Genomic DNA, 26700 nt, shown 5'->3' on the forward strand with positions numbered 1-26700 from the left:
TTTTTTTTTTTTTTTTTTTTTTTTTTTTTTGCTGTACAGAGCTTTTTTTTTTTTTGCTGTACAGAGCTTTGCTGTACAAAGCTTTTAGCTTGATGTAGTCCCATTTTTTCTATTTTTACTTTTGTTGACTGTGCTTTTGAGGTCTTACACAAAATATATTTGACCAGACCAATTTCCTAGATCATTTCCTCAGCTTTTTTTCTAATAGTTTCAGAGCTTCAGATCTTAGACTTAAATCTTCAACCCATTTTGACTTGATTTTTGTGTATGGTGAGAGGTAGGGGTCTAGTTTCATTCTTGTGCTGATGGCTATACAGTTTCCCCAGCACCATTTATGGAAAAGACTGTCCTTTTCCCATTGTGTATTCCTGGAGCCTTTGTTGAAGTTGAATCGGTTGCAATTATGTGTCTTTATATCTGGGTTCCCTAATCTGTTCCATTGGTCTCTGTGTCTGTTTTTATACTAGTACCATGCTCGTTTGGTTACTATAGCTTTGCGGCATATTTTGAAGTCAGGAAGTGTGATGTCTCTAGCTTTCTTATTTTGTACATTATTGCTTTGGCTTTTCCAAGTCTTTTGTGTTTTCATATAAATTTAGTATTTTTTTCTATTCCTATGAAGAATTGACTTTTCTGTTTATGATTTCCTTTTTCACTTTTTTCTACTCCATGTTTAAACCTGTTCATTATATGTTTTTAAAAATTCGTCAAAGGTATATCTAGCAAAATAATTTTCTCCTTTACTCCGTTAGTATGTTAAATTACATTGATTTTTAATGGTAAGTGAATGTTTGCATTCCTGAGATAAAGTTTACTTGATTATAATATATTTTTTCTATAAATTATTGTTTTTTATTTGCTTTGTAAAGATGTTTGTGTTTGTGTATATGAGAAATATTAATCTATGATTTCCTCTATTTTTTGTAAAATCTTTGTCTGATTTTGTTGTATGAGGTAAAGTTAGACTCCTAAAATTGTTGGAGAAGTGCTCCCTCTTTTATTTTCTGAAATAACCTACATAAGATTGGTGGTTGTTTCCTGAATATCTGATAACATTTATCAGTAAAACTATCTAGGCCTAAAGTTTTCACTGTGGTAAGTCTTTTGATTAAAAAAAAAACAAACAGAACTCCATATATAATATATACATATATGCATTTATCATATTCTACTTTATCTAGTATTAATTTTGTTAACTTGTATTTTTAAAGATTTTGTTCATTTTGTCTAAGTGCCAAAAGAACTGGCACACAGAAGTTTGTAATATTTCCTTATCCTTTTTTAGGATCTGTAATTTTTTATATTGGTAATATGTATTCTCTTTTGCCTGATCAGACTAACAATAAGTCTATCACTTTTGTTAATGCTTTCAAAGCAAAACCTTTGGGCTTTAAAAAATATTTAATTGAAAAATAAATGTATATATTCAAGGTGTTCAACATGATTTGATACATGTATACATTGTGTAATGATTATCACAGTCAAGTTAATTAACACATCTGTCATCACCCATTGTTATCATTTGTGTGTATGTATGTGTATATGTGGTGAGGATGCCAAAAATCTGTTCTCTTGTCACATTTCAAGTAACAAATACAGTATTATTAACTACAGTCCCCATAGTGTATCTCTGGAACTCATTCATCTTAAAACTGAAAGTTTATACCCTTTGACCAACATCTCTCATTTTCTCCACCTCTCAGCTCCTGTAAACCACCATTCTACTCTTTGCTTCTATAAGCTTGACTTTTTAAGATTCCACATATAAGTAAAATCATGCAATATTTCTGTTTTTGTACCTGGTTTATTTCACTTACAGTGTCCTTCAGGTTCATCCATGTTGTGGTAAATGGCAGGTTCTTTTTCTTTTTATGACTGAATAATATCCTAATATATATATTTATACACACACACACAGACACACAGACACACCATATTTTCTTTATCCATTCATTTGTCTGTGGACACTTAGGTAGGAAATAACTTTTGACTTTTCAAATTTTTTCTCTTGTATATCTATCCTCCATTTCACAATTTCTATTCATATCATTTTTTAATTTTCTTCCTTCTTAGTTTTGGTTTAATTTAATCATCTTTCTAGTTTCTTTTTTTTGAATTTTTTTTTTTTTTGAGACCTAGTCTCACTCTGTTGCCCAGGCTGGAGTGCAGTGGTGTGATCTCAGCTCACTGCAATCGGCACCTCCTGGGTTCAAGTGATTCTTGTGCCTCAGACTCCCAAGTAGCTGGAATTACAGGCGCCCACCACCATGCCTGGGTAATTTTTGTATTTTTAGTAGAGACAGGGTTTCACCATGTTGACCAGGCTGGTCTTGAACTCCTGACCTGAAGTGATCCACTCACCTCAGTCTCCCAAAGTTCTGGGATTACAGGCGTGAGTCACCACACCTAGCCTTTAGTTTCTTAATATTGAAACATTATCATTAATTTTAGATCTTTCTTGTCTTCTAAGATAAGCAAATAAAGCTAATTTTTCTTCTTAGCAGAGTTTTAACTGCATTATACAAATTTTGATATGTTTTCTTTTGCAATAAGTTTAAATATTTTCTAATGTATCTTGTGACTTCTTCTTTGACCTGTAGTTTATTTAGAAATGTGTTTAATTTTAAAAGATTTGATATTTTCCTAGATGTCTTATGATCATTGATTTTTAATTTGGCTCTGTGGTGGCTAGAGAACATATGTGGGATGAATTCAATACTTTTAAATGTATTAAGACTTGTTTGTGTTCTCACATATCATCTATAGTAGTAAATATACCATGTGCATTTGAAAAGAATATTTAGTGTTTGTTTGGTGTAGTGTTCTATAAATACCAACTACCTGAAGGTGATTGATGTGTTGTTTAGATCTAGGTATTTACTAGTTGTTTTGTCTAGCTGCTTCATCAAGTGGACAAAGGTCTTAAAACCTCCTAAGGTGATCAGTGGAATTGTGTATGTCTCCTTTTTGGGTCTGTTCATTTTTGTCTCACGTATTTTGAACCTTTGTTACTAGATGCATACACATTTATGATTGTTAGGTTTTCTTGACAAATTAACTGTTTTGTAACTAAGCCATGACCCTTTTTATGTCTTGTAACACCCTTTGTCATGAAGTCTATTTAATCTGATCTCAAAATAGCCACTAAAGCCTATTTATATTTTATTTACATTGTATGTATTTTCCATTGACTTACTTTCAATGGATTTGTATCTTTATATATCTCAAGTATGCCTCTTGTAAGTAGCATATAGCTGTGTCTTGCTTTATTATCTATTCTGACAATGTCTGCCTTATAATTGGAATGTTTAGTATATTGCCATTAATGTAATTAATGTAATTATGATATATTTAGATTAAGTGTAGCATTTTATTACTGGCTTCTGGAAAACCCTACCTTTCTACTTCTCTGTTCCTTTTCTTTCTGCCTTTTTGGGAATTATTTAAATTTGTCTTTTTGCTTTTTAAGAATTCCAGCTTAAGCCATCAATTGACACTTTAACTATACTTCTTTACTTTGCATTTTAGGGACTCCACTAGAGAAAACAATATGCATGTTTAACTGTCCACAGTTCACTTAGAGTTAACATACCACTTCACATAACATGTACAAACATTGCAACCTTATGTTAATTTATCACATGTTTTCATCTCTTACTCTACAGTTGTCATACATACATTCAGAGGACAATGTTATACTTTTATTTAAAACAATCATATGAACCTTAAATAAAAGGAGAAAGGTAATATTTTGTTAGGCAGGATTTCTTTTAGTGTACACTTGTTGGCAATAAATTTCCTTCATTTCCTTTACCTGAATTTTTTTATCATTTTAATATATTCATATTTAAACCCCCAAATATATCCATATTCAAATCCCTGGAACCTGTGAATATGTTACTATTAAAAAAGAACAGCCGGGTGCCGTGGCTCCTGCCTGTAATCCCAGCACTTTGGGAGGCCGAGGCTGCAGGATCACCTGAGATCAGGAGTTCAAGGCCAGCCTGGTCAACATGGTGAAACTCCCTACAGAAATACAAAAATTAGCTGGGCATGATGGTGAGTGCCTGTAATCCCAGCTACTCAGGAGGCTGAGGCAGAAGAATTGCTTGAACCTGGGAGGTGGAGGTTGCAGTGAGCTGAGATCATGCGATTACACTCCAGCCTGGGTGACAGAGCGAGATGCCATCTCAAAAAAAAAAAAAAAAAAAAAAAGAACCTTGGATAAATTAAATGTAGCAGTGTTTAATTGGGCAGAAAAGAAAGATTCGTGAACAAGGGAGCACTCAACACAAAAGCCATTCAGAGAGTTCCACTGCAAAACGTGGGCAGGGAATATTTATAGCCAGGAAACAGAAGTGACATACAAAAATAGTCTACGTGGTATAGTTCCGTGTTTGCCTTAGTTTAACATGTTTTGCTGGTTTGCAGCCTGTGATTGGCTGAAAGCTTGGCTGCTATGATTGGCTGCAACACAGCTGCATGTAGTAAGAATTTACTCACAAGTTGTTAGGTTGCAGTTGGTTCACATATAATTTAGATTACAGTTTATTACATATGTAGGTTAGTTTCAGGCCAAATCTAATTTAATTTAACAATTATTCTCTTTTGCTCAGCCACTCAATTTTGAGAGAGTGACCAAAACCTTAGCACTGACACTCCTTTCTGTCACCTTCATAATGGACTTGTTTGGTCTCTGTATAAAATTCGCAATTCATTATATGAAATTAGTTGGATGATTATGTTTTCCTCATGTTTTTGTTACTCTAACTGTAATGAGATCTTTTGATGTACAAAGAATGGCTATAAATGAGCATTTATGATTCTTAAGGGATATAACACACAAGGGAGACCACTGTAATGGCTATTGGGAGGATAATATAAAGAAAGAGGGGAAGTACACTATTTAACAGGAATCTCTGCAAACTAAACTCATCAGAACAAAAAATTCAAAATTCAAGCAATAAAGACAGTTCAGCAGTATTTAAGTCTTAGCAGTCATAGTCTGTGTTTGGGGTGGAGTGGCAATTAAGAACAATAGTGTGCCGTAAAACGGTCTGATTTAAAGAGATACCTATTTTTGTAGTTAGCCTGGTAATATCAATCGTAGTAATCTGCAGATGATTAAATGAAACATAGAGATGAGAAAATCTTAGACTAGCCAGCCTTCCCATCCACCATTCGGGATGCCTGCAAATCAGCTGTTAGCTACTTCCATAAACACATCATGTGTTTCTTTTCCCTGAGAAATGTCCGTGGTGCATTCGGTGGTAGTATCTACAGGAATAGCAGTGTTGGCTACCTTTTAAATTAAGCTTTCTGTAGTAGTAAAACCAGGGGTAAGATAAGTGCAGCACTCAGTTCTGTTTAACACCACATGCAAGATCCCAACATAAGCCAAGAAGAGATCTAACACTGTATGGTGTTCCATTAAGTGTTTTTGCTGAACATGACTTTTTTTTAATCCCCCTTCAGGAGAGTGGCTTCTTCCCATTTAAACCCTGGAAAATATAATTGGCTACAAATTTCAAGATGTTCTCCCAATTTATGGATTACCTTCAAATTCCACACAACTGGCACCATCTACCAACAAGAGTGAGCATCCAGGAACCTCATTAGAAACTTTTCTCAGTGGAAAGTAACTTATCTTCATTCCACTTTAAGGTTAGTATTACTTTTGGTTATTGATCACTTTGGCCTTTGATTATGGAAGGTATTATTGAAACTTTCAGAGAAAGCTATTTGGAAGACAGGAGTGAGCCAGGCCCATTAGCAAGATATGAACCAGCAAGGAGGCAGAACACAGTAAACAAATTCTCCTCAGACCCGATGTATCTGCAGGCCCCCAGGAGCTGGAAAAGAGGGCCACCTGGTGGCATGTGAGCAGAGGCCAGTTACATTTTTTCACTCATAGGCCTACGTAGCTCCTGAGCCAGGTTCGGTGAGTAATTTATTTTCTGTGTGTAGTCCCTTTAAAGCATGCTGGAAGGATGCATAACCATATTCAGTGGAACAAGACCTTACTGGATTTAGCCCAGTGACATCATACAAGCAATTAGTTGTACCCCCATAAGTGATCCCCAAATCTTGAGTATTCAATGCCTGGAAGCACAATATACCTTTTATAGGCATCACTCGGATAGGTTTTTTTATATTTGGTAGCCATTCTGTTATTAACTGGAAAGGTCAGAGTATTGTTTTCAATAAGCACAGGAAAGCAAGTAGCAGCCATATCTAGAATATCAATTTCCACTCCTCCTTTGAGGTTTTAGCATGACTGCCACTGGTAACACAGACAAGCAGTGGCATTAGTGGAATCGTTTCCTAATTTCGGGGCATTAGGTACAAATTTAATAATTGTTTTGGTTTCTTACTGGAGCATAAGCCTTTGCTAAAGCCATCCACAAATTATAGTCCATGGCTTTTCCTGTAAAGAAAGGGAAGGATTAGGATGGCAGAAATAGAAAACAGAGGAAAAAGGATAAGGTTTTCGGTTTTCATGATGTCAGAAAAGTCTTGATCTATGGCCTTAGGGTAGCTGTCAATGTCTAGGATGCCATCTGCTTCTGGGGAAAAGTTTTCCTGGTCAGGTTTACCTTCAAGTCTCAAACAGGTATACATTTCCAGGAGCTTGGAGGGGCCCTTTTGAGTTGTAAGATGTGAACCCAAGGGTAAGCCTTTGATATTTTACTGCAGCACGGATGGCAAGTAGAATTTGGTATGGTCTCTTCCAATGGGGATAGGACCATGGGTTCAATGAGGTCTCTGATGTCATTTTCAGAAGATCCAATCTCCAGGTTCTGGGTTTTGAAAGGTTTGGTTGTTCTCAGTCTGTGGGTCATGGAAGATCTCCTTTACCTCATGAAAATACACTTAGACATAATGCATTAGGAGAATGGAAGATACATGAGGTTCTACTATTAACGGCATATGCCTTCCAGGAACTTATTCCATAAGGAGTCAATCGATGTTTTCAATTGGGGGTGGATATGATGACCATTAAAGCCGAGGTAATATCTTTGGCCAATGCAATCAAATTGATTTAGTTAATTTTGCCCATTTCAGCTGCAAAATGTCATTTATCTTTTGACCTTTCCAGAAGACTAAGGGTAATAGGGACAATGGTGATGACATTGTACGCATAAGCTTATTCAACTGCTTTCTAAATTGTCCAGTGAAATAGGTTCCTCTGTTGCTGGAGATTTCTCCAGGGATGCTCCATAAAGGAAATACTTTTTAAATAACTTGTTAGTTACCATTATAAGATCAGCTTTCCCAGATGGGAAAGCTTCTATCCATCCAGGTAACATGTAAATATACTGATATCCCACTGAAAATGACAATTGAATAAAGTCCGATAGTGAAAACACACCACCTGAAGTCTTTATTGCTTTCACAGGATTATGAGTTTGACAAACCAAACATTGGTTATAAGCCATTTTATCAATGTGATAACAGTCACCCCACCAGTGTTTGTTCGTAATTTGGATCATGCTATCTGTTACTTGATGAGTTGTAGAGTGAACAGCTTTGTGGAGTGCAGAACTTTTAACAGTGGAAGCTTCAAGGACTCAGGAAGTACCTGAAGGAAGTATTAGGCACCCATCTGAGAGCTCTTTGAGTTCACGTTTAACACTGAATTTACAGCCTTTCAGGTATCAATTTTGTTTTTCCAAATCAGGCACACTTAGCAGTTTGTTAAATAGGTCACCATACGTGAGTTGACTTTGATCAATCTTGTAGAGTTTATTCAAATTTTATATCCTAACAGTTTCAGCACTAGCTGATTAGCATAGAAATCTGTCAGGGAATTCCTTTGATATTCAGGTTTAGTTTTACAGCTATGACCTTCAATCTTAATAATGGCAGTTCGTGATGATAAGAGGATAGCAGAAAGAAGTGCATTTGCTTGGAGACTGTTTTTAACGGGGGGGGGGTCCCCCTCTTTGTTTTTATAACATGTCAAAATCATGGACTACTCCAAAAGCATATAACTATCTGTATAAGTGTTCACTGACTTGTCTTTAGCTGTATGTACAAGCTCAGGAGAAACTGACTTATATTCGGTAAGAGTTCTCTTCTGTATTAACTCATTTCAGGTGATAAGATCATACCTTGCCTGGTATTTTCCTTCTGAGTTTTATAATAAGACCCATCAACAAAAAGTATCAACTCAGGATTATCAAAGAGATTATCTCACATATGAACATGAGGAGCCACTATTTCCAACACTACACTCACAATTGTGGTCTTCACCTGCATGAGGCAGAGGTAGTAGAGTAGCAGGGTTAAGTAAGTTGCAACATTTTAGATAGAAATTAGGAGATAGGAGAAGAATTCCAGAAGATGTTAATCTATTTGCTGACAAATGCAGAGTTTGAATGGAATTTAATATATATTTTTTGCAGTGTGCAAGACTTGCAAATAAAGCTTGTGTCTTAAAAGCAGCTCAGATGAAGCTACCAATTTGGCTGCTGCTGCTACTGCTTTTAAACAATTAAAATATGCCTTAGCTACTAAGTCCAATCACAGGCTATAAAATGTGATTGGCCTCTATTTTCCTTCATGTGTTTGGGTAAGTACTCCTAATGCCTGAATGTTATTTTCATGAATGAACAGGGTGAAAGGTTTAGCGTAATTTGGAAGTCCTAAAACTGAAGACTGTTGTAAGGCTATTTCCATTTGCAGAAAAGCCTGCTCATGGCTGTCTTCTCAAGGTAAAGGCTCTGATACTGAGTTTCTAGTAAGCTAATCCAATGGTGAGGCCATTAGGGCAAAATGTAGGACCCAGCATCTGTAGTATCCTGCAAGCTCGAGAAAACTTCTTATTGTTTCTTTTAACTGTAGGCCAGGAAAAATTTTGAGTAGTTTTTATTCTCTCAGGCAAGAAGAGAATTGCTTCAACACTCAGGTTACGTCCTACCAAGTGAACAGTTTTTTCTTAAAAACAGAATTTTTTCCATTAAAACATTGTGACCCTTATGAGGCCAGCAAGTTGCCATAAAAGGGTATTGAATTTCTCCCCCTTACTTAAGAACAGTCTTAGTTATTTCTGACTCTTTGTTTTTATGTATCTATTTTTTAAATAACTTTTCAAAATCCCACAAAAATACAGGTAGAATATTGATTTAGATGGCATTGAAACTGTTAGGAAGCTCTAAACTTTTTAAACATTTTAAGTTTCCAGTCCAGAGAATAGCATATTTCCCTGTCTGTTTAGGTTTTAGATTTTCTCTCAACACATTTACTAGTTTTGCCATAGGATTCTTGAATATAGTTTCATAGATTTATTATTCAATAGTGAATAGTTTTTGATACAATTTTAAGTGATAGATGAAATGTTTTAAAACTTTCTGTTTCTTGCTGATATTTAGAATATAATAAATGCACTTCCGATAATGTTTATTTCTGAAAACCTTATTCAGTTTCTTTATATCATAGTAATTTAACTGTATAGGCTGGAGTCAGTGGCAGATTGCCTGAGCTCAGGAGTTCCAGACCAGCTTGGGCAACATGGGGAGACCCTGTCTCCACAAAAAATATGAAAATTAGCTGGGCATGGTGGTGCATGCCTGTAGTCCCAGCTACCTGGAGGGCTGAGGCAGGATGATGGCTTGAGCTAGGGAGATTGAGGCTGCAGTGAGTTGTGATCATGCCACTGCACTCCAGCCTGGGTGATGAAGCAAGACTCTGTCTTAAAAATAAAATAAGGTAAAATAAAATGAAAAGTAATTTAACTACATATTTATTTGGATTTTTACATATATAATCATATTATCAAGAATAACCGTGTTGTTTAGTCACCTCCAATTTTTATACCATTTTTATGTTTGCTTGATTGGGCTGGCTAAGAACTTCAGTGCTTAGGTGAAGGGAGGAGGAGAAAGAGGATGTGAAAGAGGACATACTTGCTTGAGACTGATTACAGAAGGGAGGCTTTCAACATTTCACTGTTTAGTATTGTTTGATTTACCTTTTCACAGACTTCCATTATTAATTTAAGGATAATGTCAATCCTATTTATCAAATTTTTTTTCATATCTTGAGATGAGTAAATGACTTGTATTTTAAACAGTTAATACAATGAATCACATTTACCCATTTTCTAAAGTTAAGCAAACCTTAGATACCTGAAATAAACCTAACTTTATAATGATGTATTAACCATTTGTATATTGCTATATTTTAAATGTGCATATACGCTTTTATTTTTTACCAGGCATCTTTTATTATTGAGTTCTAGTTTAATTTTGTTCCTATCAGAGAACATCTTTCTATAATTTCAGTTCTTTCTATTTCATTTGATTTGTTTGATATTCCAGAATATAATTTATCTCAGTGAATGTTCTGTGTGCCTTTGTTATTTATATCGATTAGATCAAGTTAGCTGATTAATGTTTTTCATATGTTCCATATCCCCCTGTTTTTTCTGTCTACCTTTCCTATAAACTGCTGAGAACAGAGTTTTGAAATATCTACTAACTGTAAATCTGCCTTTCAGTTCTATCGGTTTTTGCTTCAAGTATTTTGAGTTCTGTTATTAGGTGATATACATTTTAAATATATTTTATGTACATTTTATGGATTGATCCCTTTCTTATTGTAAAATATCTGACTCCTTCGTAAAATTTCTTGTTCTGAAATTCACTTTGATATGATTGCAGTTAATTCTGCATGAATTTGACTAGTTTTTGAATTATATATATTTTTACATCTTACCTTAAACTTCTATTTATATTTCACATGGTTTTCTTGTGGTCAGTGTATAGCAGGGTCTTAATTTTGTCACCCAGGCTGGAGTGCAATGGTGTGATCTCAGCTCACTGAAACCTCTGCCTCCCAGGTTCAAGCAATTCTCCTGCCTCAGCCTCCTGAGTAGCTGGGATTACAGGTGCCCGCTACTACGTCTGGCTAATTTTTGTATTTTTAGTAGAGACAGGGTTTTACCATGTTAGTCAGGCTGGTCTCGAACTCCTGACCTCAGGTGATCTGCCCGTCTCAGCCTCCCAAAGTGCTAGAATTACAGGCATAAGCCACTGCACCCGGCCAGGTCTTAGTTTTTTATCCAACTAACAATTTGTGACTTTTAAGTTCATTATATTAAATTCTGTTTAGCAGTGGACATAATTTGGTTTAAATCTGTTTTTTTCTATTTGTTTTATCTACTCTATTTTTCTTTTGTGTTACTTTCTCTTGAGTTAGTTAAGAATTTTTTTTAATTTTAAAATTTCATTTTATCTCCTATTAGCTTACTACGTATACTTTAAAATTTTTTTTTCTTTTCTGTTGTTGCTATCTCTCTAGGATTTATAGTATAGATATTTTACAATATACATCTTTAACTCCAGGGTTTACAGGATAATAATATATCATTCCAAAAATAGTGCAAAAAAATTTAAACAGCATATGCTCATTTTCTTTGTTGTCCCTTATACTACTGTCACACAATTTACTTTTTTGTATGCTATAAACCTGAAACACATTACTATTATCGTTCCTTTAAACAGTGATACTTTAAAGAACTCCAAGATGAAAAATAGTATTTTATATTTACCCATCTGTTTACCATTTCTGTTAACCTCAATTTATTTCATTATGTAAACTTGAATTTTCATATACATTATTTTCTTCTGTCTAAAGAAATTCCTTCAGGTCTACTGGCAGTGCATTCTTTCAGCTTTGTTTTTATAAAAATGTTTCTATTTTGCCTCTAATTTTAAATATTTTTATTGTTAGTTAATATCTTCTTAGTTTCTTTTATTTATTTTCGTTACTTAAAATATGTGCATTTATTTTCTTCTGGCTTGCACAAACTGACAAAAAGCCAGAAGTCATTCTTACATGTGTTTCTTTGTAAATATCTTTTCTCTAGTTGTTTTTAAGATTTTATTTTTATCACTGTTTTTCAGTAATGTCATTGATGTGTTTTGGGCATAATTTTAAAACATTTTTATACAGATTGAAATTTGTTGAACATTTTGTGTCTTCAGATTTATAATTTTTATCAGCTAGGGACAATTTGTGTCATTGTGTCACCAACCTTTTTTTTCAACTCACTTTATTCTGAGACTCCAATGCATGTATGTTAGATGTCTTACTAGATACTGTTCCACAGTAACTGATGCTTTATTTTGAAGCTTTATTTTTTCTCTTTTCATTTTGAATAGTTTATGTTGCTATGTCTTTAGTTTTACTGATCTTTCATCATGCAAGATCTGCTCTGTTCTTAAAACTACCAACTTATCTTTTACTTCAGATGTATTTTTCATGTCTAGAAGTCCGTTTGCATTTTCACATCATCCCTTGTTATCATGGTTATGACTGTCTCTATGATCTGAACATATGAAACAGATTTGTAATAGCTGTTTGAATACAATAGCTGCTTGGTCTTTTATGTCTATCACTCATAGGACTGTTATTATTGACTGATTTTTCCCCTATGGGCAGTATTTTTCTGCTTCTTTGCATGAAAAGTAGTTTCATTTTATTTTTTAAACTGATAACTTATTTTGGACTTTAAGTTGTTGGTTGGTTGCTGGAAGTTGTTTTATTCTTAAGTTTTGGATTTTTTTCCAGCAAATAAAGTAATTGGAATCAGTCGGGTGCTTTTAAAATTTGAGAAAGTCCAGAGCAATCTTTAAAGTTGAACTAGTTAAGCCTGACTACGTAATATGCTTTTGAAGATCTGACCTGATGTACCTATGTACTATAAAGTGTTTTATTCTAGTTTGTGGGGACATAAAACGTTCCCTGCTCTGTTTGAGTTTCAGGGAAAGCTTATGCCCACTTCTTTACAGTGGGTTTTTCCTTAGCTTTAGCAGTTCCTTCTTTTGTATACACAGATCAGTACCCAAAGACCTGAGCTATCTCTTCTGCATATTTCCAAAGCCCCACTGCTCCTCCACATCCTCATAACTCCCTCTTTTCTGTCATCTTACCCTGCAAATTCTCCATTCCCTGGTTTCTCAGAACTCTAATCTCCTCTTCAATCCAACAGGAATGTAAAGCTATGTTTGGGTTTCACTTTCCTGGACTGTGGCTTAAAAACTGCCCCCCCAGGAAGCAAGCTGGTATAATTGTAGGGCTCACATTGTTAGTTTCCCTTCTTTAGAGATCCCAGTCTTTCAGTGCCTTTGGCCAGTGTCTGGAAATGATTTTTTTTTTTTTTAAACAATTTATCCAGTTTTCTATTTGGCTAAAGCAGAAAAGTAGCTTGAGTGCCTGTTACTTCATCTTCTCTAATTTATTCATTACTTTGCTTATCATTTTTTATTTTTCTTTCCATGCTTTCTTTTGATTTACTTTGCTGTTCATTTTGTAGCTTTTCATTCACCTGGGAAGGGAGCTACTGGCATCTAGTGGGTGAGGTCAGGGGTGCTGCTAATCATCCTACATTGCACAGGATAGTCTCCTTCAGCAAAGAGTTATGAAGCCCAAAATTCTGACCATGCCAAGGTCCAGAAACCATGGTTTAACACATTCTGTTCCACTGTTTGGTTTTTGTTCTTCAGGAACTCCAATTATATGTATATTGTTTCTTCTTTGTTTATCTTCCACTTCGACCACCTTCTCTTTAACACTTTCAAATATTTTTTATCTCATGTTCATTCTCTTGGATGTTTTTCATTTTTTATTCAATGTCTTTTATTACATTTTTGTTTTTTTCTGTTTTTCCTTTGCACCATTTAATTATTATCCCAAGATAAATTTTTATTATTTTTTGTCACTGATTATTTTATTTGTATTTAATTTTTGGAGTTCTGTAAGTTCTGTATGAAGGCAGACCTTTATAATCTCAAAGGCTTATTTGAAAATATGTAATTCAGTTTGGAGTGTTGTAGTACAATGTTTCATTTACTGCTAAATAGTTGATGTGGGAGTAACTGTCTTCACTAGATTGTTTTGATTCTTGTTTTTTGTTTCATTACAGTTGGTTGAATTTTGAATAGATTTATTTTATTTTCTTCTATTCATTTTGTGGATTTTGTGTGGTTTGCAATATTTTTAATTTAATGTTGCTTTCTCTGTCAGTGTAGCAAAATACAATGTCATGTTGATACAGGAGCTAGAAACAAATTGTTTAATCAGATAGTAAGGGCAACAGAGTCCTTGGCAGGGTTTCCCTTTTAACAAAAAAGCAGCACCCAAATCATTTATTTTCTAACAAGATCAGCCTGAAGAATCCAGCTGCAAACATAGATAAGCAAGCTCGAAGCTTGCATGCGTGAATGCCGACAGCTGTGCCAATAGGGAAGGGCTACCTGGAAGCCAGGTGTACTCAACATGGAGGCTCCATTTTCCCTTTTCTTTGTCACCACGCATACAGTAAAAGGCAAGCAACAAGGCGCCAGTCAGGTAGAGAACCCATCTACATAATAAGATTAGGGTGGCAGTGGCTAGATTCTCATGTGCTATGCAAATGGCACATCTGGTTCAGCCAATTTTGTGTGCCCTATGTAAATCAGACACCACCTCCTCAAGCCATCTAAAAATCCTTCTGCATTTCACTGTGGAAGTAGGAACCCATTTTCTCCAGGACCCCTCTCTGCAGAGAGAGCTCTTCTCTTTCTTTTGTCTATTAAAACAACCACTCTTATCCTCACTCTGGTATGTCTTAGTTTTCCATGGCCATGGGACAACAAACCTCGGGTACTACCCCAGACAATGACACCATTTCAATATATATATGCATCATATATATGATAATATAATGTTATCATATATCATATATAAATATATAATATACATTTTATATATGATAAAGATATTACATATATATTTATGTATTAGTTGATGATTTACATATTATAAATATATATTTTACATATTATATATTAGCTTATGTTTTTAAATATATAATCATATATTATGTAATAATATATAGTAATATATATCTAATTATATACTATAATATATAACATAATATGATTATATATTATATTATGCATGTTAGATATCATATTAGTTATAATTATATATTATAATCTATATCACATAACATATAACATATTTATATATAATATTTAATATAATATATGATGTATACACATTATATATTTATATAATATGTAGTATATATTATATATAAATATAAGTATATAATATATCAAATATAAAAGTGGTAAATATATATAAATGTAAGCATATTATATATCAAATATATAAATCTAATGTATCATATATAAATATATAAATATATAGTATAGAATATAATATGTAAAACTATATATCAAATATATATACAATATATAATATATAAACTATATACAACATATTAAATATGAATATATTATATATTAAATATATAATAAATATAAATATATATGTTAGAACTCCTGTTGTAATCTATTATTGCTATGTAGAAAAGATCTGTCAAGCCTTTGAAGGTAATCTGTGTTTTTTTCCCCCACCTCTGGCTGCTTTTAAGATATTATCACTGATTTTGGTTTTATGAAGTTTTTCTCGGGTTGATTAGGTTTTTACTTTTTAAATTCTTCTGTATTTTACTGCACTCAAATAATATTAAATGAAGAAATTTTACATTTTTAAAAAATTTATTAACTTTTTTCATGTTACTACATAATTAAATACAAGCTTTATTTATTCAGATTTGGAATTACAAAATATTCAAATTGACTACAGCAGAATTGATCTTCAATTCCCAGAATTTTTTGAATGATTGTGTACCAAAAAATCCAGTATAACTTACTTTATTTATTCATCAGTTCTTTTATTCCTGAGATTCTTATAAAAAGTATTGCTTTATAAAAGTAACAGTGTTCTAAATTTGAGAATATAAATTAACATTATTCAAATTAATGTCAATGTTGTATCAACAATATCAATGTTATATCTATCAGTAATATCACATCACAAAAATTACAGCTTATTTTACCAGCTTATTATTTTGGGTTATTCTACATATGTAGAAATTATTAAATTGCAATTTGAGGTAGCTATAATAAAAAAAAAATCTCTTTGATTCTGACCCTAGTAACCAAAACAATTACCTTATTTTAAAACAGTGTTGGCCTGGCACGGTGGCTCACACCTGTAATCCCGCACTTTGGGAGGCCAAGGCAGGAGGATCACTTGAGGTCTGGAATTCGAGAACAACCAGGCCAACATGGTGAAACCTGTCTCTACTAAAAGTACACAAAATAACCAGGCGTAGTGGCACATGCCTGTATTCCCAGCTACTCGGGAGGATGAAGCATGAGAATTGCTTGAACCCAGGACGCAGAGGTTGCAGTAAGCCGAGATCATGCCACTGAACTCCAGTTGGGGCGACAGAACAAGACTCTGTCTTAAATAAATAAATAAATAAATAAATAAATAAATACTGTGTTAACTTGATGAAATGCTGCCTCTGACACTTAAAGGAAAACATTTCTTATTATTCTTTAGGCTAATATTTATTTCATGAATGAAGTTGTGTTTATCTCCTTTTCTAAAATAAAAATATTTTCAACATAAAACTATTTCTGAGCCATAAATAGGTAAATTCCAGTGAAAATGGTTCACACTTTGTAAACAAGTAGACCATGACAACATTTTATATATCATAAATCAATCTTAATGGGGAGGCCTCATTCACTTTTATTTTAAAAACGTAGTGCAATACTAAAGCTACTGGTGTGAGGGTGCTTAATTAGCCAGAGGCAAAAGAAGCCTGAAATTAAGTGCTAGTAATTTATTTTAGTTTTCTAAAATTTAAACAGGTGTCTAATAACAGCAGCTATGATATGACCAGTCTAATGTGCTGAGAAGTGTTTTGTACTATACATCAATCCATATAATTTACTTGTGTCCGAAGAGGCATTTTACAATCCAATCCCCTAAATTTTGATAACTAAAATAACTACATTATGGTCATTTCAAACTTCTATTGAAATGTCGTTAACTTTTTTCTGATTAATTAGCTACATGTTTCAAATAGATACAAATTTATGTCTTAAGTAGTATGTTTGAAACTAATATAGTAATTTCTAACGAAAATATCAGGGTAGGTATAATCAATGTAAGTATCATTCTTTATAATAACTCCCATCAGCCTGAGTCATCATAGTCTGAAATCCACCAGTTTTTATTGCCCTTTATCAAAGGGACAATTACTTTTTCTTTCTTTTTTTTTTTTTTTTTTTTTCTGTTGAGACGTAGTCTCGCTCTGTTGCCCAGGCTGGAGTGCAGTGGCGCGATCTCGGCTCACTGCAAGCTCTGCCTCCCGGGTTCACGCCATTCTCCTGCCTCAGCCTCCCGAGTAGCTGGGACTACAGGTGCCTGCCACCTCGCCCGGCTAGTTTTTTGTATTTTTTAGTAGAGACGGGGTTTCACCGTGTTAGCCAGGATGGTCTCGATCTCCTGACCTCGTGATCCGCCCGTCTCGGCCTCCCAAAGTGCTGGGATTACAGGCTTGAGCCACTGCGCCCGGCCAGGGACAATTACTTTTTCTAAACCTGTGTTTGAATCTTCTCTAGCAGTATCTGAAATTTATGTCATATTTTCTGTAGTTCACATGTTTGTTGACTATTATCTTGGTATGCTATATCGTGATAATATGGCATAATCTTTCAGGGGAATCTAGGATTTTCTCTAATATAGTATCTCTTCCACTTTCTGATTATATTCCTACAAACTCACTTGTACACGTTATGTATCTTCAGTTTCTTTATAAAATGTTTTCACTTCCAGGTACTCAAATTTATCATCTACCTAATATCCTTGCTGTCTATCTTCACTTTCGAGTGGCTATTTTCTTGCTGGTGCATCTTCTCTCTATTGCCGTCTTCTACATGTTGTGTGTCTACTATTTCATAGAGAAGGGACTAAATTTGCTCTTTGATATCTTTACTATACTTGAAATCTGATTCAGTTGGAATCTCTACTTCTAACTCTAAATGTTCCTTAGTTTCTTCTGATAAAAGTAATCACATTGAAGTAGAACTTCCTTTATGTACTAACAAGACTTTAGCATTATCCACGTTAAGATTTTACAACACCATCAGCATCATTCAATGCCTCAATTTCCAGAATTTCTTCATATTTAACAAGACCTGACAAAATATGGCTATTGATGTCCAGATTCCAAATAATGCAATTACCATAATCTATGTTGAACAATGAACTTTCAGATTTTTCCTTTTTCCATTTTTATGTTCTCCATGTTTTGCCTCCTTTAACTTGAGACTTTTTCTGCCACTACTCTTGGTGCTGGGGCTGAATGCTTCTGTTACTGTCACCTTTGGCTTGTTTATTTGGAACCATAACTCATCCTCAATGTACAGCAGAGAATGTGAGGGGATGCCTCAGTGAGCTATCAGAAATAAACATTCAGTGGATAGTGGATATAAAAATCGTATCTTAGCTTCTGCTCTATTTCTTCTCTCTTACACTTTTGGGATTCCAAATAAGCATGTGTTCTTTTTTCTCCCTATATCTCCTAGTTTTGTGGCTTTCACTTCTGTATTTTTCATATTTTTGTATATTTGTGCTTCATCATAGTTTCTTCTAATTTATCTACCAGTTCCCCAATTCCCTCTATAACTGTGTCTAATCTATTACTGAACTCATCTATAAAGTTCTTTTGTTTATTGTATTTTTCAGTTCTGGAATTACTTTTACCCCCAATTTTCTTTTCTTTTTGTTATTTTCTTCCTTCCTTCCTTCCTTCCTTCCTTCCTTCCTTCCTTCCTTCCTTCCCTTCTTTTCTTTTCTTTTCTTTCTTTTTTCTTGTTGAGACAGAGTCTCACTCTGTCATCCAGACTGGAGTGTGGAGTACAGTGGCACTATCTCGGCTCACTGCAACCTCTGCCTCCTGGGTTCAAGCGATTCTCCTGCCTTAGTTTCCCAAGTAGCTGGGACTACAGACACGTGCCACCACACCTGGATAATTGTTGTATTTTTAATAGAGATGGGATTTTGCCATGTTGGCCAGACTGGTTTTGAACTTCTGACCTCAGGAGATCTACCTGCCTTGGCCTCCCAGACGTGTGCCACCACACCCAGATAATTTTTGTATTTTTAATAGAGATGGGGTTTTGCCATGTTGGCCAGGCTGATCTCCAACTCCTGACCTCAGGTGATCCGTCCATCTTGGCCTCCCAAAGTGCTGGGATTACAGGTGTGAGCCACTGCCTGGCGTAATATTTGTATTTTTAGTAGAGATGGAGTTTCGCCATGTTGGCCAGGCTGGTCTCAAACTCCTGGCCTCAAGTGATCCTGCCTTGGCCTCCCAAAGTGCTAAGATTACAGGTGTGAGACACCATGCCCAGCCCCTCCCCCAGTCTTCTAATTTCCATTTGGTAATTTATAATTTGTTTTACAAAAATTGTGAGCTCATTTTTTTTTCTCCTGGAACATTTTATGCATATTTGCAACGTATGGACTCAATGTGTGTCTGTTTCTGTTTTCTTTCATTTCTGCTGATTCTCACTCACAGTGTACTTTCTCCTTATGTGTTTGGATACTGTTAATTATGTGTTGAACATTACACTTTAAAAGTTTTTGGCTGGGCGTGGTGGCTCACGCCTGTAATCCCAGCACTTTGGGAGGCCGAGGCGGGTGGAACGGCGTCAGGAGATCGAGACCATCCTGGCTAACATGGTGAAACCCCATCTCTACTAAAACCACAAAAAATTAGCTGGGCGTGGTGGCGGGCTCCTGCAGTCCCAGCTACTCGGGAGGCTGAGGCAGGAGAATGGCATGAACCCGGGAGGCAGAGCTTGCAGTGAGCCTAGATTGCGCCACTGCACTCCAGCCTGGGCAAAAGAGCAAGACTCTGTCTCCAAAAAAAAAAAAAAAAAAAAAAAGTTTTAATAAAAATACTTTGAGATTTAATAAGATAATATCTTCCTTCAAAGAAAAATGTTGTTTACTTCTGTCTGGTTTCTGGAAATGAGAGCAGTCTAGGATCACCTTCATCCTAGTTCAGGACTGGAAGTTTTCTTGTTTACTTGGATTAAGCTAGGCTGCAGTCTGTTCAAGTGCTTTCTATTATTGACCTATCCTTACTTGTAGGATTCAGGCCTCCAGGTATTCAGCCCACAGTCATAGGTGTTTTTCATGGATCATTCTAGCTTCTGATCTTTTACTCCTATGAGACCACCAAAAGTTCAAATCAAACTTTTGGTTGCCTCTTCAAAAATTACAAATTCTTTCAGTATCAAAGTGGCCCTAAGTGCTAGGCTTAAATTTTAGAGCATCTATCCTCTTGTTGGCCTAGTAATTTCTCTCTACCTTATTAGAAAAAAGGAACATTAATCCAGTTGTTTTGCCATTGGAAATATTGGTCCATATTACTTAGCTTCCACTACTGGAAATAATACCTAGATTTATTCACTGCTATAAAAAGTCGAAACGTATTTTAAATTTAAATAAGTATGCTAATAAGCCTTTCCATGACAAGTTCCTACTTCAGAATTCTAGTTTTAAAATAGTTAAAGCATGGAATCTTGCCATAAATTTGTAGCATAGATTTTTTTAAAAAGGCAACGAGGTCTTCAATTTCTTATAAGGTTCACTTTGATTTGCTCTCACAGGATTTACCTACAGGACCAATGGATCTTTTGATATGAGTTTTAAGATAGAATAAGTAAAACTAATAAATAAAAATTTTCATTACCCTTGCAATCACATTATGAATTTTGTCTAAATTCAGAATAGCCTAGAACAGACAAAATTGCCACTATTTCTAATACCATAATTTTCTTATAAAAGAAAAATGTGTAGGACAAAGAAAAACATAAAGTCCTACCATGTGTGTGACATCCTGAGTAAAGGAGGCATTGAGGACATGTACTTTAAATGACTCATGCTCTTTGTTTCATGGCCATGTACCATAGTACAGCTGTTAATATGTGAGAGGTATGCCCCATTTCCCTTTGTGGTAAACTAGAAAGGGTTATTGTGAAGGAAAAAGTGAGAAAAAAAGAAATCAACATGGCACTATACAGGTAAATTCCCAGGCAGATGAATTTTAGAAGAAATACATATAGGAGTTACAGAAATGGAAATTGATTCTTTACAATGTATTCATACCTTTACTGCTAATGAATATGGATTTTTTTGAGGTAATAAAAATCTAAAATTAGATTGTGGTGATGGTTGCACAACTCTGTGAATATTCTAAGAACATTGAATTGCACACTTTAAGGGACTGAATTTTATGGTGCATGACATATATCTCAATAAAGCTTTTTAAAAAGATGTTTTTATATCTCTATGTATGTCTTAGGAGTCTTTAAGTATCTCAATGTAAATGCCAAGGATTTAGAGACTATAAAATCTACACAGGACGATGATTAAGAACATATTCCTTAAATTCTGAAAAATATTTACGTTAAAATTTTGGTTTTATATTTATTATCTGTCTTATCAAAAGTCAGTTACTCAACATCATTGGGCTTCTGTTTTCTCAAATGATATGAGAATAGCAACACTACTGGTTAAGGAGCAGGGATTCAGACAGGATTGTTGTTCAAGTGATATACTGTGGGAATACCCTCAGGCCAAGGGGAGTGAAGACAGTAGAATAGGAGAAGGAAAAGAAGTTAGTGAGAATGCAGTCTCAGCTGGAGAGTAGCATTTATCTGTTGCCCTAAGAAGTCAGTCAGTCACTGACCAAAATCTGAAAGAGACAGCATGAGAAGGTGCAGTCCTGTAGTCTTGTGGCTGTTAGCCTTTCAATGGTCATCACTCATTGCTACTGGGAATAGACACACTTGCCAGTGAAGGGAGTCTGTGATGGGCAGCAGCTGCATCTACTACTCACTCTTACCCCATGTATTGTAGGAATAATGCAAGGTAATGCATAATATACATTGACTGCAAGGGTCTGCACAATACCTGGAATATAAGAAGAACTATATACATAGTAGCTATTCATCTAGGGCATACAATATCTAATAACTAAACAATGAAATAAACTAATTATATATATTGTATAATAACACCCAGCAAGAAAATCTTACTGCACATGTTGCCTCCTCATCAAATGTAAATATGTGACTTATTGAGCGTCCTTCATGATGAGGTTGTAAAGGAGTAACTTTCAGCGGGCTTGTCCAACCTGAAAACACAAAACAAATGAATGGGATTTTGGTTAAAAACACAATAAAAGTTCTTTTTCAACAGAAATATTTACTGTTAGAAGCTAGACTGTGTGATTGTAATTCATTTTTTAATGGATTATTTAATAACTTTTCTGGATCTTTTAGCTGTGAGAACAGAATAGCTCTGGAATTTCTATGTGAGCCTAATTATAATAGTGCAGAATCACTTATTTATTATTTCTTACTTATTATTGGAAGATACCTATTTGGTACTATACATCGATGTATGTGCACACAGACATGTTGGGGATGGTGGTGACACAAAGTGAGTCTGGTTATTATGCAGATAATTCATGTAATGATAGATTAGAAGTCCTAAAAAACTAACAAATATAAAAAGCAGCCTTCAAAAATATTTGGTACACTGTAATTGGAAGCTTTTATATAAAGATGAAAAACAGGGCTCCTGGTTTTGAGGTGTCCATGAGCAAATAGAAAGTACAAACATATAAGTAGATAATATCAATATGGTGTGACAATACAGCAATAGCTGAGCTCAGAGTGCTGTGGGGGTGCATAGGAAGGATACCTAAGAATACCTAGTCCAACCAGTTTGTCGGGGCTTAGGGACATCTCCTCAAAGATAACACCTGATCTAACCCTGACAATTAAGCAGAACTTGGATGAAAAAGAAGTAGAGGAAGGGTAGTTGTTCCAGGAAGGGAAACAGTGTGTGCAATGGTAGTCCTGCTCTGTGAGAGCCTATTAATGTATACAGAAATTAAAATATGTTAGGTATAGCACATTGTAAAATGGTAGATAGGAAATGGTAGAAGATAAGCAAAAGAAATAGTCCGAGGTCAGGGCATGAAAACCTCGGACTCAACCTGCAGATGAATTGCCCTTGAAAGGTTTTAATAAGAGAGATTGATTACTTTGGTTTGGGCAGGTGACTAGCACAGGTGAACTGCAGTGCCTCTGGTAGTTTCCATAGAGATCATTTCTCTTATCCCATGGGGACTTCTGACTTGGTCCTCTACCTCATAGCTTTGTTCCACGAATTAATCCAACTTGGCAAAATGTAAATTTAAAAGTTAAAATTTGAGATCAGGATGGACAGCACAGAGATGTTGAAGCAAGAGAGAGATGCATTGTGAGAGGTGCTTAGGGAAGGATAGGAGCTCCACGGTCATCTGTGGGTGCCACTCTGGTGGAGCTCTATCACAGATGCCATCTATCTAATATTATATATTGTATATATATTATATATGATCTTATATACTTACAAGTATATACATTATATATTACATATATACTTACAAGTATATATATTATGTATGTATGTATATACTTACTTGTTTGGGTTCCAGAGTGACCTTCATGAGTTATTTGACCCATCTGAGCCTCATTTTCCTCACCTTTAATGACTATTGCCAGAGTTATAAAAACTATAATTAATGAATACAAAGAAATAAGCGAACTATGGCATGTAGTTTAAGTGCTCAACATGTTTATTAATTAACAATTAGTAGTTATAATATCATTATTATTTTTAGTACTAATGTAGTAATACTATTTTCATGACAATGATAATGATGATGATTGATGATAATTCAGTCAATATTTGACTGAGAAACTCGGGACAGAATCTGCAATGGGGATTTGCAAAGGAGGAATACAGAACAAGTGGATGCTGGATAGTCTGTGGGTTTAGAAGGGCCAGTTAGAGAGTAGAGTATCAGTGGACCTCAGTGCACCATTGTCGACTTTGAAGCTTGAGGCAATCACATGAGTAGGATATGGGTAGCCTCTAGGAGCAGACAGAGTCCCCTGGCTGACAGTGCATGAGGAAATAAACAGTTTAGATGGAAGAAACTGGATTCTGCAACAATCTGAATGTGCTTGGAAGTTGATTTTTCCCCAGACCCTCTAGATAAGAATCAAGATAACACCTTGATTTTGGCTTTATTTATTTATTTATTTGAGACAGAGTCTCAATCTGTTGCCCAGGCTGGAGTGCAGTGGCACGATCTCTGCTCACTGCAACCTCCACCTCCTGGGTTCAAACAATTCTCCCACCTCAGCTTCCTGAGTAGCTGGGATTACAGGCACAGGCCACCATGGCCAGATCATTTTTATATTTTTAGTAGAGACGGGGTTTCACCATGTTGGCCAGACTGGTCTTGAACTCCTGACCTCAGATAATCCACCTGCTTTGGCTTCCCAAGGTGCTGGGATTACAGGCATGAGCCACGGCCGTGTCTGGCCAATTTTGGCATTATTATTATCATAGATTCTAAAGAGAAGACCCAGATGACATTCCCCAGACTTCTGATCCACAAAACTGTGATTGATGGGCTTCACTGTAAACTTTCCAGTTTGTGTCAATTTGTTACAGCAGCAAGAGAAAACTAATACAGACATAGAGGTGAGAGGCCAAAGCAAAGGGAGGAAAGGAATGCTGAATCCCATAGTAATTTCAGTTTTAAGAACCATGAGGATGATTCTGTCTGTGACACAGCGGACAAAGGAAACTCTCTAGAAGTCTATTGTGCCAAGAGCAACAGGATGGCATTTTGTGGTATCTATCTTATTTGGAGCCATTCAAACAACTGCTTTGAAAAAGCAGGAAATTAGGAGAATAATAAAACTTGAATTCTAACGTTAAGACAGATTAGAAGGACTCTGGACAATGAATTACACCTCAGAGTCATCAAATTTAAGTCTAAGTATGAGGATATCCTTTCCTCCACTCTGTTTCAGTATCTACTATTTGAAAAGCAAACAATTCTGAAACTTAATGGCTTAAGTCAACCACTTATTCTCTCCTGGAATTCAGAAGATAGTTGGGGGTGGTTCTTTCACGTGGTGTCAGTTTCAAGAGCTGCAAAGGTTCAAAAATGGCCTCACCCACATGGCTGGCAAGTTGGTATTGACCATTAACTGGGGGTTTAGGTGGGCATACCAGCAAGTGTCTTGTATTTGTTTCTGTGGGCATAGGTTTGTCTTTCACAGGATAGTGACTGAGATCCCAGAGAAGACTCTGAAGAAGACTAATCCCAATGTGCAAGTGCTTATCAAGTCTCCATTTGCACAATGCTTACTAACTTATAATTGGCCTAAGCCAGTCAAATGTCCAGGCCCAATGTCAACATGGGAAGTAAACAGAGTTTATTGGCAAGAGTGGCAGGCACATGCAGGAACAGGGTGAATTGCTGAGGATCACTTTTGGACGAGCTACCATTCATCTCTTCTTCATAACTCAACATCCCACTTCATCACTTTCATACCAAAAAGTAAATGTCAAGTCTTCTGTTAAGGAAAGCACTATAGTATTTTCCTTACTTCTTAGGAATTTAAAATGTTTAAAACCATGATCATATTTTTATTGTGAGAAGGATTCATGTGTAACCTATAAAATGATATGAGTTTGAGGGCATCTGCCATGAATCCTATTTTCCCATAGGCCCTGTTATTTTTATTGTAAAATATCATAATATTGTGCTTTTAAGGAATGCAAAAACTATTATAGCAGAAAAATTCAAGAACCATTCTATGTATTTTGTCTTCTTCTCCATGTATTTTCTACCATCTACTGGTTATATATAGGTTTTCATAACACCTAAAATGCCCTTTGTTAATGGTCTTACTTGAGTTATCTTTCTTAATATAGCTAAAGTAGATCATGTTTGTTGATTTTTGAAAGGACAACTTTAGGTTTAGTTGTTTGTACATGTTGTTTTTCTATTCTCTATTTTATTTATATGCACCTAATATCAGAGATTCAAAATACAAGAAATAAACATTGACAGAATTGAAAAGAAAACTAGGCACTGCTACAATAATTATTGGATACTTTAATATCCACTTTCAGTAACAGAATGATCAGACAAAGATCGATAAGGAAATAGAGAACTTGAACAACACTATAAAACAATTTGACCTAACAGAACAATTCACCCAACAACAGCAGGATATACATTTTTCTCAAGCACACATGGGACATTCTCTAGAATAGAAAATATTTTAGGCCACAAAACACTTCTTTATAAATTTAAAAGGTTAAAATCATACAGTGTCTTTTCCAGTCGAAATGAAATGAAACTAAAAATCAACAAAAGAAGGGAAACTGGAAAATTAACAGATATATAGAAATTAAACATGATGCCATGAAACAAAGGATCAAATAAGAAATCATAAAGGAAATGGGAAATTATCTTGAGAAAAATGATTTTTGTTTTTTTTTTTTAGACAGAGTCTCGCTCTGTTGCCCAGGCTGGAGTGCAGTGGCATGATCTCGGCTCACTGCAAACTCCGCCTCCCAGGTTCACGCCATTCTCCTGCCTCAGCCTCCCGAGTAGCTGGGAATACTGGCGCTCACCACCACGCCCGGCTACTTTTTTGTATTTTTAGTAGAGATGGGGTTTCACCATATTAGCCAGGATGGTCTCGATCTCCTAACCTCGTGATCCACCTGCCTCAGCCTCCCAAAGTGCTGGGCTTACTGGCGTGAGCCACCGCGCTCAGCTGAAAAATGAAAATTTAAACAACAAAATTTATGGGGAATGACCTTAGCAAGATGGCAGACTAGGAAACTCTGAACTTCCTCTCCCCAATTAACAAACTGATTCGGCAACAATTCATGAACAAG

The 26700-nt window shown here is 35.3% G+C and overlaps 1 protein-coding gene across 1 annotated transcript in view; it reads right to left on the reverse strand.

The window, feature by feature from the left end:
- Window positions 1-26700, reverse strand: part of SPATA48 (spermatogenesis associated 48) — a 64119-nt gene that overhangs the window by 33180 nt on the left and 4239 nt on the right. Inside the window, exon 2 of the mRNA XM_025380747.1 lies at window positions 21969-22066. Within this exon, the coding sequence (XP_025236532.1) occupies window positions 21969-22066 (98 nt within the window). The remainder of the gene's footprint in view (window positions 1-21968; window positions 22067-26700) is intronic.

This window comes from Theropithecus gelada, chromosome 3 (assembly GCF_003255815.1).
Source record: "Theropithecus gelada isolate Dixy chromosome 3, Tgel_1.0, whole genome shotgun sequence".
Taxonomy (NCBI): Eukaryota; Metazoa; Chordata; class Mammalia; order Primates; family Cercopithecidae; genus Theropithecus; species Theropithecus gelada.